The sequence below is a fragment of the Neofelis nebulosa genome, chromosome 10 (genome assembly GCF_028018385.1).
Source record: "Neofelis nebulosa isolate mNeoNeb1 chromosome 10, mNeoNeb1.pri, whole genome shotgun sequence".
Classification (NCBI taxonomy): domain Eukaryota; kingdom Metazoa; phylum Chordata; class Mammalia; order Carnivora; family Felidae; genus Neofelis; species Neofelis nebulosa.
The window spans coordinates 64,864,778-64,878,868 of record NC_080791.1 but is presented as its reverse complement, the minus strand read 5'-3'; the positions used below and the strand labels follow the sequence as shown (position 1 = coordinate 64,878,868).

At 44.0% G+C, this 14,091-nt stretch overlaps 1 protein-coding gene across 1 annotated transcript; it reads right to left on the bottom strand.

The window, feature by feature from the left end:
• Nucleotides 1-5,835: 5,835 nt before the first annotated feature.
• EIF3F (eukaryotic translation initiation factor 3 subunit F) lies at nt 5,836-13,313 on the bottom strand. Its single transcript, XM_058688131.1, has 8 exons — nt 12,886-13,313; nt 9,563-9,633; nt 9,243-9,322; nt 8,701-8,838; nt 7,442-7,533; nt 6,886-7,022; nt 6,637-6,750; nt 5,836-6,062 (listed from the first exon to the last, which is right to left on the bottom strand). The coding sequence occupies exons 1-8, from the start codon at nt 13,283-13,285 to the stop codon at nt 5,985-5,987; spliced, it is 1,110 nt and encodes a 369-aa protein (XP_058544114.1). The 5' UTR covers nt 13,286-13,313; the 3' UTR covers nt 5,836-5,984.
• Between the last annotated feature and the right edge of the window lie 778 nt (nt 13,314-14,091).

The window sequence follows — 14,091 nt, the reverse complement described above, 5'->3', positions numbered from 1 at the left end:
CTGTTTCTGAAGACTGGGGGTATGCTACCTTCCTGGCATGTAATTGTTCCTAGATACATTCTTATTCACCAACCCAGAAGCTCTCCAAACTCTGTTGGACAGAAACACCACTACATAGGCATGACTGATTAAATCATTGGCCATTGGTGATTAATTCAATTAAGGTGACTTTCAGCCCCTCTCCCCTCCCCCCAAGCTGAAAATTCCAAACTCAAATCACTTCATTAACATAAACTCAGTGTGGTCGAAAGGGTCTGGTTAGGAATAACAAAAGACTCTTTACACCATTTATAGCTCTTATCACTTAAACAAATTCCAAAGGGTTTAAAAGCTGTGTTCCAGGAACCTGGATGAAAAGCCAAATATGTGTTTCTGTATTTTTGGTACAGTATCACAGAGGGCAAGACTGAAGGCAGAGTAGTAATGAACTAGTTGAAGCATGGAGGGGAGAATCAAGGATTCATCCATGTTTCTGGTTTTGACAACAGAATACCTGATGTGTCATCACCTGAGAAGGGAAATTCAGGTGTTGTGGAGGAGGAAGAGACAATCAGCTCAATATTGAACATGTTGAATTTAAGATGCTTCTGAGACACCCAGGGGAAATCTAGTGTTCATTTACCTAGTCTGCGATCAGCTCTGAATATGGGCCAGAGCTAGAGCTGTAGACTGGGCACCTTTAACAAACTGGCAATAATCGCAGTCAAAGGCTTCTATGAGACCTTCCCAGCACAGTGTGTAGACTGTGAGAAGGACCCAGGATGGAAGCCTGGGGAATGAAACCTTAAGGGAGGGTCAGAGGAGGAAGGATGAAGCAGAAGCACAGAAAAGGGGAACAGGAAAAAATAAGAGAACTGTGGTGTCTTAGAACTTAAGCGACACATATGATCTCACCGAGACCCTTTCTGAAATGTTTCTAGCACATGCACAACCACACACAAAGAGAATGTGTGAACACACATTCACAGTAAAAACAAACTTGTGCACACATTAGCACAGGCTGTAAGGAAAAAAAGAGTTCCAGTATCATCCATTTTCTGTCAACCTAGGCATAGGGTATTTCTTTCCCTACAAACACCTCCCTAGCCAAGAGTCAGCAACGAAAGAGCCACATGGTCGACACTGTCTTTGAGCCTTTGGCAGTTTTCTGTGTCTACAATGCAATTTCCCTCTCCTTTTTCAGTCTGTTGCTTCTTCATTCTTCAAGTCCAGCTTGGATCTTACTTCCTGGATGGAAGACTTCCATGACCTCCAATGTCTCGTGACTCCCAATGCAATCATCTTTTTACTTGTTTGCCCCTCCAAAAGGTTCTAAGCAGGATTCTTGCTTAGCGCCTTGCTGCCATTTGGTATTACATGAATAAATGAATAACTTCATTAACTCCATTGAGTAAATTCTTCAATCTTTCCTTCAAAGTGTTGGTGTAGCCCCATAGTTGATCAAATAAGTCACAATTACTTAGTTGCATTTAAGACCTCACCATTTGGTCTGCTAAAGAACAAAATTCACCTGAGCAAATCTGAAGATCTAATTGGCTTTGCTAAACAATTCATAAATTGGGCAACATCCCATCTACCAAGCAGAGATGCTCCCAGGAGTTGTACAAAATGGAAGGTCTCATAGGAAAGGAGGAGGGCAAGTTACTGGCAAGGTTTTTATCATGCAGACTACCTCACTAGTGTTGGTCAGAAAATTTCATAGTTGGCTGTTAAAAGGTGACATTCCTGGGATAGGCTGAAACTAATTAAATCTTGGGGGGCAAATGACTTCACTTTGGGCTTTTTAAAACAGGCCCCAACCTATCCCTCTAACCTTAATTCTGGACACATCTCCACATGCTGTAAGCTTCCACCACTCTGGAGTAGCCAGCTTTTCCATATACTATCCCTTCAATCATCTTCATAAAATACCAGGTAACGTCTTAGATTCCCGTATCTCACCATTCAAGTTCAACCAGTCTCCAAGCCCTCCCGAGTCTGCCTCTTAACATCCTCTTCAATCATAGTCTTGTCGCCATCCTTGTTGCCACTGTCGTGTCCTCTGAACAGTCACAGTGGCCGATTCACCTTCCTGTCTTCTGCTTCTCTCCCTTAGCAGGGGATCTTCCTGAAATGCCTGATTAAATTATGCAGCCTCCTCCTCCCCCAAATTCTAGGATAATGTCCAACCTCCATAGTCTTGAGGGCTCTTATGGTCTGCCCCCAGAATATGCCTCCTTGGTTTTTGAACAGGTGTTTGCATGTTTCCTTTGCCCTGTTTATCCTTTCCCAAGTTCCTCGTAAAAAAAGACTAGCCCAGGTATTTATGTCCTGGGTAGAATCTTCCCAGACTCCCTAGGACAGACCTGGTCAACCTTTGTAATATGCTCCTGTAATGTTTCATTTTTGCCATATTATCTTACTGAGTCACTAAACTGTGAAGCAGAGGGCTACAGAGGAAAAAAAAAGAAAAATCCAGACCTGAATTAAAACCCCATTTCTTCACTTCCTAATTGTGTAGCCCACCTCGAGTAACATACTCCACTTCTCTGAACCCCAGCTTGTTCTGTGATATGAAGAGAAGACTGACCGAAACAGAACAGGTGCTCATTGAGGGCTAGATCCACACTCATTTTCTATTTTGCAACTACTTACTCTTCTGTTTTCTCCATCAAAATGTGAACTCCTTAATGCCAGTAGCATGGAGTGCACACTTACTGACCTAGTGCTAGCATACTATTTGGCAAATACTAAACACTTAATGCTTGAGTCAACAATATAGAGCAAATGGTGTTAGTGTACACGGGGTTACTATCCACTATCAGTGTCGACATAGTTTCAGAGACTGCCATTTGGCATCAGTCTGCCAATTGGATTAGATGCTCCAGAGGCTCAGTGTGCCTGAGGATGCATTCCTGTGGGATCTATCTGTTTCTAAGATCAAGATGTCCCCAGGCTCAGGATACTTTAGAGTTAGGCCATCCATTGATAAGGACTCTCCAAAGGTCAGAATGTTCATTGAAGCCCATCAGGGGAGGTACAGGAATATGCCATTTATGTCTAAGAAGCTAATGCTATCAAACCATCAGAATGAAGCTCATGGACACTGGGTAACTGGTGTTGCCCAGCTTCCGCAGGGAAGAGGGAGTAAGTGAGAAATGGAGAGGTGGTGGGGCCATCACTTTAGTAGGGCTAGTTGGTTGCATAGTTTGTTGGATTGATTGAAAGGACTAATCAGTTTGGGTGGCTAATGTCTGTGGAATGTTTGGACAGGATTTGGGGGATAAAGAAGATGGATTAGTATTTGAAGGTTGCAGTCTGGAAACGCTTTGAATTCACTAGCGGGGGTTCTTTGGAAAGTTGTTTGAGGAGTAGGGGAAGGGAGACTTCTGCTAAAGATTGTTGAAGAGCCCTGAACAGGGAACCTCTTGTGACAGGATGGCCAGGTGGGGTGGGGTGGGTAACTGGCCAGTTGCGGAGCATTATCTTCACTGGTGTAGGCTTGTTCCGTTTTTGCTTCGACTGTACAAGTCCCATCTTAGCCGTAACTTCTTAACTGTCCCCCTTGGCTTGTTGCTGCTTCTCCCAATCATGGGATCCTCAGAACTGCTGGGAATCACTGCTCCCACTCCCCACTCAGTATGGAATGGTAATGTGAGGGGGGCAGGTGGTAAAAAATCCTCGATGTGTGCTGAACCAAGGCATGTCAGGCCATGGTCTCCCATGCGTTCTGCTTCATTTCCTGGGCCTCTTATGGTTCTAATTCAGGTTACTTGCAGTTCTCACTTGGACCACTCCAGCTACCTTTCTGATGACCAATGGCATCATCCTGAAAGGCACTCCTGCTTCTTTCAGAAACTTTTTTGCGGTCTCCCTTAGCTATTCTGGTGGTGACAAGCCCTCATCAACCATCTCTTGTTAGCTGTCCTTTGCACAGACCCGCCATACCATGTCTCTTCACTGTGTCCAGGCCAGTCTATCTCTGCCTCGTTCAGCTTATTCTCACCCCAGGGACAGCTGTGATCATCCTTTAAGCTCCATTCCAGGGTTCTAGGTTTACCTCGTCGGTGAAAATCTTCTCCAGTGACTTTTCTGGGCTTCTGCAGCAGTTTATACTCTCAATTCCACAAGGGATGCTTTTGGCTGCCCTTGGCTTGAAGACCGCATGCCTCCTGAGAGATGGTATTTCTTTTGTCCCCTGTCCTCTACTTCTCAGGAGGGTCAAAGCTACCAGGCTCTGGGCAGCCTCGAAGGAAAGAGGAAGGATTAGATTCTGCATTCTGACCCTATAGTATGCATTGTCTTCTGAGACTAGTCTTTTTCATTCAATGTTTTAAGATGTCCTGCTTACAGTTGCATGACAATTTTGTGTCCATATTTTAGGTGTATCTCACACATAAAATATAGGTGGGATTTGTTTTTTAACTTCAATCTTTTTTCTCTCATTAGTTTAATCCTTTTTACATTTAGTGTGGTTACTATATTTGGATGTACATCTGCCATCTTTATTTGCTTTACCCAGTTTTCCCATGCTTTCTCAATTAAAAAAAATTCTTTCCTTTTTCTTATTCTATTATTTCCCATCATTTTCATTTGGAGATTATTTCCAGTGAGTAACCCTGGAATTTTATCATGCATATTTAAAAAAACTGAAGTTGGTATTAACCACCCACCCCAAAAATAGAACACAAACACTCTGAACTCTGATCAACCCTCTTCCCATTGTGCATGCTATTTTTAACCTCACAATTTGGCGTAACTATTGTCATTTCATGCCTACGTGTAAAAATGTATCATTACTATTCATAGCTTATGACCCCCAGAACTTGTCACATGTCTCAGAAACAGAATTACAATCTGGGCCTTTTTGATACCCACTTGCTTTCATTTACCTTTCCACTCCAACACGTAACATAACCGTAAGTCCCTGAATAATGACCCATTTCTTCTCAACCTAAGGTATTTTGCAGTGGCCAGGCAGAACACTCCAGCAATCAGATGAAAGGGCTGTTTGAAGTCTACAAAATCCCTGGGAAATATCATCTAGTCTTTGCTTAGATTCAGCCATTGGCAGAGCTCAACACAGCCTGATGGTGCTTTCAAGTTACACATAGTACTGAAGGAGTTTGCAGTTTGGGGGACATCTCTTTAAATTTAAGCTATAGATCCTAAACTTGCCTCCGCGAACCATAGTGGCAAATAGCTCCATTCTACTATTCAAGTAGTTTATGACCCTGACCACACTCTTTACTCTTTCAGTTCAGATCAAGCATTGAATTCTCTTAATTATTTTCCCTGCATGGATTCTCCTTTTCACTTCCTGTGGAAACCCCACATGATCCATCAAAAAATGGTTCAGAGTATTGCCAGTGGACACCTTTCCAGACTGAAAGCCAAAAGAAAAATTTGGTAAAATGCAGTTAATCCTCAGGAGAAGACTTTCTTCCCACCAGCATGTACTCATGGGTCCCAGGACTGAGATTTGTACCCACTCCTTTGTTCCTCTCCACTCACCCACCAACACATGCTCTAGGTCCTCCTAATTGTGCATAGGACAACACTTTGTACTGTCATTCATGTGAGGCACTATGGAAGAGAAGTGACAAAAATGTTTTTTTGAAGGTCCAGTTTGCTCTAATCATAGGCAAAAGAGCGGGAAGAAAGTACCTCTGTGAAACCACCGTGCAAAGAAGGCTGTCTGGTCTGGGGGCAGGTGAAAAGTGGCTTGGACTTGGGTTATGGGTGCAACTACTGATGGCAAGTCACCAACACACAACCAACTTCTACCCAAGTATTCACTTCCTGGTTTTTGCATGAGCTCTCCCTCCACCCAGCAGTAAACTCATATAAGATGGATTCATTTACAAAAGGTAGGCTATGTTTATTTAGAGTCACAAGCAGTTGACTGACTCAGTGTGACTCAAACCACAAGGAAACCATCCTACGACACTCCATTCTGAGTCCTGGGGTGGCCCAGATTGGCAGGAGTGCTGCTTGGGGCCCATTCACAGGTTTACAAGTTTCTCATTGAGGGCAATCTGTGACTGCGTGAGATTGGCCAGGTAGGTCACCATCAGCAGGTCCTGCAAGAGGAAGAAGCCACAATAAGAGAGGGGTTGGGCAGAAAGGGAGAAGAAAGTCTGGGGTTGGCCAGCTCCATGGTGAACACCGGGTAGAGGGCAGTCCTGGATAAAGAATAGCTCAGAAGAGGTTGAGCAAGACTCAAAGGTGGAAGATAAGAATGAAATGTTTGAGAACACTTTCTCTTCTTTACTGATACACTTATAAACGTGGGGTGCTTTAGCCAAGATCTAGGGTAAGATATGGGGGGCGGGAAGTCTGTGAACCCAGATGGGGAAAATAAGAAATTGCATTTTCATTAACCTCTGAATTTAGCATTTCTTTTGACCATGAATCTAGATAGCAAGTCACAGTAGTATCAGCAGTTCCTGAGACAACGGAATCAAAGAAGAGAAGGCAGAAGACCTCCCCAAACACATGTACCATCTCTTCCTTTCTCCCAACCTGGACTGCAAGGGGCCAACGGCAAAGCCCTTTCTCCTCTGTTCCCCTCTAGGTCATCTCCCTTCACATTTGTGTGCATGAGCTGAGGTGGGGGAAGACACAAGCTCCCAGAAGCCCAGGGATGGCACTTACATTGATGTTGCTATTGAGCATGGTCTCAAAGTCATCAGGAACAATCTTGGGTACTTGGTTAACCAGACTCATCAAGAAGCGGCCCACAGTATTGTCAGCGGACACCTTTCCGGACTAAGCACCAAACAAAGATTCAGTGAGGCACAGTTAATTCTCACCACCAAGGACTGTCACTTCACCAGTACACCTCTCAGAGATCTCGGAGTGGAGATCTATGCCCTCCTCCTTTCTCGCCTTCCCCCTCCTCACCAGCACATCCTCTGCATACTGCAACACTGTGCTCAGGGCATCCTGGATGCGAGCCGATGCCCCTCCTACTTGCTGCAAGTCACTTGAAAGTCCGATCACCCGGTTGGGGCTAAAACAGGTCTTCATGATCAGGTCAACTGTGGGAACAGGTTGGGGGACAGAAGAGGCACAGACATTTCAGTCATTCCATCAGGGAAGAGACTATCTCTAATCATTCTGCTAACTTTCTCACTTCCCTCTGGATACAGCCAACTTCTCTGAAACCCTGCTCTGCTCTTAGCTGCTTCTCTTCCGCCTGCTAGAGCTTAATCACTGGTTTTGGTCTTATATGAATGGCCACGTAGCCTGTGGTGCTGATAATTTCCCATTCTAATTGCACAAATAATTCCTGGAAGTTCGTTTATAATGGAGAACGATTGTGACTTTAATCATCACAGACTTTAGATCAACAGTTCCTCTTAAACCTACCCAAAGCCCTCCATTCTTGTTAGAGAGCAGCTACCCTGTGCCCTGAAAAGTGTCAGACCTCAAAAGAGGGTATGGGAAGGTTACTCACCTCCAATGCGTTCAGTGTCATAATACGCGTATTTCACGGTCAGAGGTGTGAACATCACCCCCATGGTCCTCCCAGGGACACCCATTAAAGTGCTGGGGAGAGAGAAGTCAAGGTAAATAAATAGACTTGGGAGAGGGCTTCCATGTCTAGTCCAGGCTGGGAAAGCAGTCATACCAAGGTTATGGGTTCCAAGGTTCTGAGACAAGGCTGAAACCACCTGAACCTGAGGTCTCATGGGAGCAAGTCACATTTTTCCTTTAGTTCACTTCACACACAATGAAGCCTGGCCTGCGAGAGGGGACTCAGCCTGCAGATCTGACTTGGTCCCTTCAGAGGACTGTTTCACTCACTGCAATATCAGTGATGAAACAGGACGCTGCATTTCCCTGTGGAGCTGGCTGCCCAGATATCCACCTGTAGGTCTTCTATGAGACTGTGCCCTTCATTAGCACTGAAAAAAGCAAATTGACTCCAGCCCACCAAGACTAGATTAGGTGCTTTAAGAAATCTCACTAAAGGTGACTGCCTTTACTATGTCAACTATATATTTTCACCTGGACCAAAGTCTGTTACATTATGTCACACACAGAAAGTGCACCAAATCAAACAGCGTAAGAGATACGCTAAGAAATGCCTTCATTCTAACCAGAAAAGATAATCCTTCCAACTCTCCCAGCAGCCCCTTCTTCAGCATGCCTCCCCTGTCAACAGGAATTTTAACTGCCTGCAAGCTCAACGTGTCAATGCTATAATGTTACTGTCACCAAAACTGTACTCGACCCTGGGGTAATAGATGTAGTCACAAAGGACAGCCATCCTTTAATCTGTATGACTCTGAGTCCTGTGTATCCAGGAATAATGATTAATAAAGGGTTACTCAGAAAAGCAGTGAACATGACCAAAATACCAGTGAGGATCAGCTATAGGAACCGTGAAGAGTTAGCTTATAGAAACGATGACAGGAAAAACATGACAGTTTGCTCAAATACCTAAAGGTCTGTCATCTGAAATTGGTTAAGAGAAATAAGTAGAAATCTGGGGTACAACTGGTATCAGCAAGTGGATATTTGAGGGACAAATTTTGTTTCAGAGTAAAACCCTTCTAGTGATAACTGTGGAGAGGGAGGAATGGGTTTCCTTATGAGGCAATGAGTTATATACTGAAGGATTAAACCTGCTTGGGGTGGAGGTGGGTGTCATCCAGGCATGGTAGGAACCAGACAGCCTTTTATGGCCTTGTGCCCCAAGACACCGGTCACCTGACATAGGCCTTGATGCTCATGCGGCCATTCTGGAGGCTCGTGTCCACGGTGAGGTGAATGGGGTTGGGGGCTTCCCGGCTATAGTACTCATGGATCAGCACAGAATGCTCTGTAATGTCATGGCCTGTAGCATACCTGGAAAATGAAACATAGTTGTGGATTCAAGTCTACATGTAACATTAATACCAAACGCAATGGTAAAATGGATGTCTCTAGGTAGCGTTACCCCCAGTGCAACCTAAACGCAAAATGACTACACTGAAAACTGTATTAACTCAAATCAAAGGCTGACTCAGAGCTCTTAAAACATTACAAGTCATCAGCAAGGCAAAAATACTTGGCTCAGTAAAAGCTACAATTCAAAGTAAATATTCTTGGCCTCATGAGATTAGAACTGCCAGCAAGACACACTAAATTCACAGATCCCTGAAGTAATACACTTTCAATACTCTGTCTCCAAAAGGGAGTAGAATAACTAGCTTGGTAGCAAAAAACCTTGGCAATCACGAACACTTTCCATTCCCCCAACTCCAACTTACCAGCCCAGAATGAGCTCATTTGGAGAGACTTTCTTGTGTAATTCATACATGTTCTTAGCGAATTCCATGTCAACAGCCACCTTAGAAGAAAAGCAGAAAAGGAAGCTAAGAAGCTAGAAGTCCATAGAAAAAATGGATGAAAAGGACCAGAGCCCACCCCAGCAGACAAGAGGCCCAGGAAGTATGTACCCATAGAAAGAAGGTTCTTTGTTGAACTTTTAGTTATAGAAGCACAACGTATTGTGCAGGAGAAGCCTTAAGGAGAGCCTAGCAAACGAACAGTTATAGACCATACAGTGGCAGCTCAAGCTCCCACTCACCTCATCTTCTGACTCGTTGTGTGGCACTGAAAAGCAGTTAGTGACCTCCACTGAATGCTTGTCAACGGTGCCTGTGAGAGAGAATTGTCCACATGTTACAAGACCCTAGGGCACTCGGCAGCCTCCGACCACTTTCTAAATGCTTTCAGAGGCCTCCTCAAAGTCAATGAACAAATTGAATTCGTAAATTCTAAGTTAGCCATATGCATCAGTGGGACCAGGATTCTCCAGAGAGCTGAAGCTCTGAAGCGATCTCTCTTTGCTTTAGCCATCAACATATGGGGTCTATTCTTCCTTCACAAGGTCTTCTTCTGCTTATCTGTTCCATCCTGCTACCAGTCCTACTCCAGGTCTTTTTTCTATGACCTTCATTTTCAGCCTCTAGACTTTCTCCCTACAATTCAATCTGCAGAACTACCTGGAAAATTCTAATAATGTCTACACAGGGCACCCATACAGTAGCCTAGTCCCAAAGCACAGTGTTAGGGAGCTTCACCTGTACCTCCCTTCAGTCATCTAGTCCCATGGTCATAACCTTAGCCCCATCACCATCCAGAAACCTTCTACCTGTGAACCTTAAACATGAGTATCAGTCTTTTACCACAAACTCCTATTCTAGTTTTGATACCCTTACTCCCATTACGTTTGTTTCTTGACCGAAGACTGCTGGTCCCTTGGGTTCTCCATTTTTTTCTAATCTACTGGCACTGCCCATACCAGGCTTCAAGCCCTGCCCTCTATACTAGTGACCACAATGCTGCCCACCCCTGTGTCTGTTTAATTCCACTTCACTATGGTTTTTGCTCCCTTAGGTGAAACTACGTCCGCAAACCCAGTGGGTAAATACTTTTTCTCTTATCTGACCTCTCATCAGCATTCAATAGACTTGACCATTTCAGACTTCTGAAGCAGTTTTGAGTCTTCTATATTTCCATGCTGCTATAATAACCTTCTATTAGAGCATTTATCATATTGTATTCTAATTATTTGAATGAGTAGATCTTCATCTTGAATTGAAGGTTAGAGTAGATGTTGTTTTATCAAACTTTAAATTACAAATATTTAAAACAATTTTATGGTACTTAAAAGATACCACTGACTTCTTTTAGCCAAATTAAATGTTTCATGAATTAATGTCTGAGTAAATATATAAGCTCCTAGTAAGAAGAGTCTGTTTCATTTTTCAGTAAGTACTATCCCTGTAACACCTAGCATTGTACCATGGTCCCAGTCCAGAAGAGAATCTTAAGATGTAGATTACAGGTCACTAAATAAGGTCACTATAGTATCTGGGGTACTTAATACTCTCCCTCAGTGGAGAACTGTTTCTTTAGTTAAATAGCTCATGCATGTGAGTTTGGAAAATTTGGCAGTGCAGCTGAAAGAGTAGTCTTTGTCAAGTGCCAAGTTAATGTTGCAAAAATCATTTGTTACAGAAGCTCAAAGCAGGACATGGTTACAGAAAGCTATTATACTTTGGGAAGTTAGGAGTGGGGGTGAGGGTGGCGGTATGGGATGAAGGACTGATACTTAATTAACACTTTTCCTGGGAACCTGGAAGATGAGTGGAACTTGGAACAAATGAGGGAGATCAGGGAAGGCACTTGTGGCAAAGAGAATACAAAGTCTTGGTTTCAGAAAAACTTTGGCAATGTTTGGAAGATAATGGATCAATTAAAGTTCCTGTAAAATGCTAAACCTTCAAAGATAAGTAAAGAGAGACTATGTTTGTGTGTTGCAGGGGTAGAGCCCTGATGTGGAGGATGGCAACTAATGGCTGTTTTGTAGCTCATGTGTCCCAGCAGTTAGATGCTCTTGGTAATAATTTTGCTCTTGCAAAGCCCAAGTCTAAGTAGCCCCCCCCCGCCCCCCCGCCCCCGACAGAACTAGACTTTAGGTAATTTGTTCCAAGGCACATGGTTAATATTTGGTGCAATCTACCTACAATCTTGTCTTCTTTGCAATACACCAATTGTCTTCTATGGTGGAAGAACTATTACATGTCACAAAGGTATCTAAAATTGGGGACAAAGATGGAATGAAAATGAATTTGATGGGATCAGCAGTACCCAGAGAAAGAGGCACATTATCAGTAATCTCTCTCTAGTGCTTCTCCATTTTACAAATTACTTTAACATATTAGGGAGACTAATGGACAGAAGATCAGGCTTAACTCTGGAAAATAGTATGGAGGTTCCTCAAAAAGTTAAAAATACAACTACCCTATGACCCAGCAACTGTGCTACTAGGTATTTATCCAAAGGATACAGGTGTGCTGTTTCAAAGGGGCACATGTACCCCAATGTTTATAGCAGCACTATCAACAATAGCCAAAGTATGGAAAGAGCCCAAATGTCCATCCATGGATGAATGGATAAAGAAGATGTATACACCCCTATATACACATAATGGAGTATTACCCAGCAATCAAAAAGAATGAAATCTTACCATATGCAAGTACATGGATGGAACTGGATGGTATTATGCTAAGTGAAATTAGTCAGAGAAAGACAAATATCACATGACTTCACTCATATCAGGACTTTAAGATACAAAAGAGATGAATATAAATGAAGGGAAGCAAAAATAATATAACATCAGGGAGAGAAAACATATGAGACTCTTAAATATGGCAGACAAACAGATGGTTACTGGAGGGGTTGCGGGAGGGAGGATGAGCTAAATGGGTAAGGGGCATTAAGGAATCTACTCCTGTAATCATTGTTGCACTATATGCTAACTTGGATGTAAATTAAAAAGATAAATAAAAATAAACAAATAAATTAAAAAGATCAGGCTTAAACCTTTAGGAAAACAGAGGATTATTGAAGCCCTAAACGAGTTTCTGACAAACCGGTTTACTTGTTCAAAGGGATGTCTTTTTACAGATCTCCCCACTCCTTTCTCAAGTGGTTAAAAATGTCTTTGTAAACACCTAGAAAATAAAGAAATTTAGTCCGTAGGAAAGGGGGGGAAACGTGGTCATTGGGTTTAGGGAGTCAAATGTTTCTGATTTCCTACTCAGCATCTGAACTCATTTTTGGTCATACTTGGCCTGAAATGCTACTGGGCAGATTAAAAATAAAATGTAAATCATTCCGCATACGGTTTTTATTCAATAACTAACTACTGCTTACGTATTTTATGCCACCCGAAGTGACAGAAATGTGGCAGGGAAGTTCAAGTTTCTTAAGGAGGTAAGTCGCGGCAGGAAGGTGGCATGGAAGAATAGGTAAGAGGTCAATGGGGATGGGAAGGGAGGGGAACAAGAGAAAAAGGAGGTGGGAGGAAGAAGATTCAGACGATTGTGTCTGACCACTCACCCAGCAGGGTGCCGATAACTCGGGCAGCGCCCTCGTTGCGTCGCTCGTAGCTGTCCACGATGGAGGCCAAAATGACCGGGTGCAGCCGGACCACACGGCCGCCGGGGAAGGGGCCTGGAAGAGCAGGACCGGGCAGTGACTGCGCAGGGGTCTGCGCTGGGGCCGGCGCTGAGGCCGAGGTCTGGCCCGGAGCCGCGGTCGTAGCCGCTGCAGCCGCCGCGTCTGAGGATGAGGCTGGAGCCGGCGTTGGAGCCGGAACCGGCACTGGAGCAGGAGACGGGGCTGGCGCTGAGGCTGGGGTTGGGGACGGGACTGGGACCGAGGGTGGAGCCGCGGCTGGAGCTGCGGCTGGAGCTGGAGAGGCGGCAGACGCACTCGCCGGTGCTGCCGGTGTGGCCATTTTGTCGAGAAAGAAGGAGCCAGGCACGGAAGGGAGTGAGTTGAAGAATATTAGGGGCACGATAGGCTGAATATACACCACGTGAACCAGATCTTTGTGCCTATTGGTCACTGATGATGTTTCTCACGGCACTACAATTTCCTGCTGAGTTTGTGTCTTTAATTTCTGTCCCATGAGCACTCAGTGAGAGGCGAGCTAAATAGTTCCGAGCAAACTTGGGACCCCCGCTGAGAAAGGGAAACAGCTCAGTCTGCGCAGCTGCCGCTAGATGGACCCAGAGAGCGGAGAATGGGTTGTAATTCCTGTTTTCAGACTTCAAAAAGGCAGTGAATTAAAAAAAAAATTTTTTTTAATGTTTATTCATTTTTGAGAGAGAGAGAGCAGGAGCAGGGGAGAGGGAGAGAGGGAGACACAGAATCCAAACAGGCTCCAGGCTCTGAGCTGTCAGCGCAGAGCGGAGGCGGTCGAATTCTTCAACCGTGAGATCACGACCTAAGTGGAAGTTGGAAACTCAACTGACTTAGCCACCCAGCACCCCAGGATAGTGAATGGTAAAGTGCCTTTAACGGCACTTCTTGACAGAGTCATAAGAAGACAATGCGGTGGCTTATTCTATTCAGCAGTTTTAATATGTGGCAGATGTTGTTTTAGTCCCTTGGGATACATCAATGAATGAAACAAGGATTGTTGTTCTCCCAAAATTCACCATCTAGTGGAGGGAGACAAATAAGTACATTATATAATATGTTAGAAGATAATGAGAACTATGAAAAAGGGAAAATTAGCGGGGAGTAAGGGGGAATCAG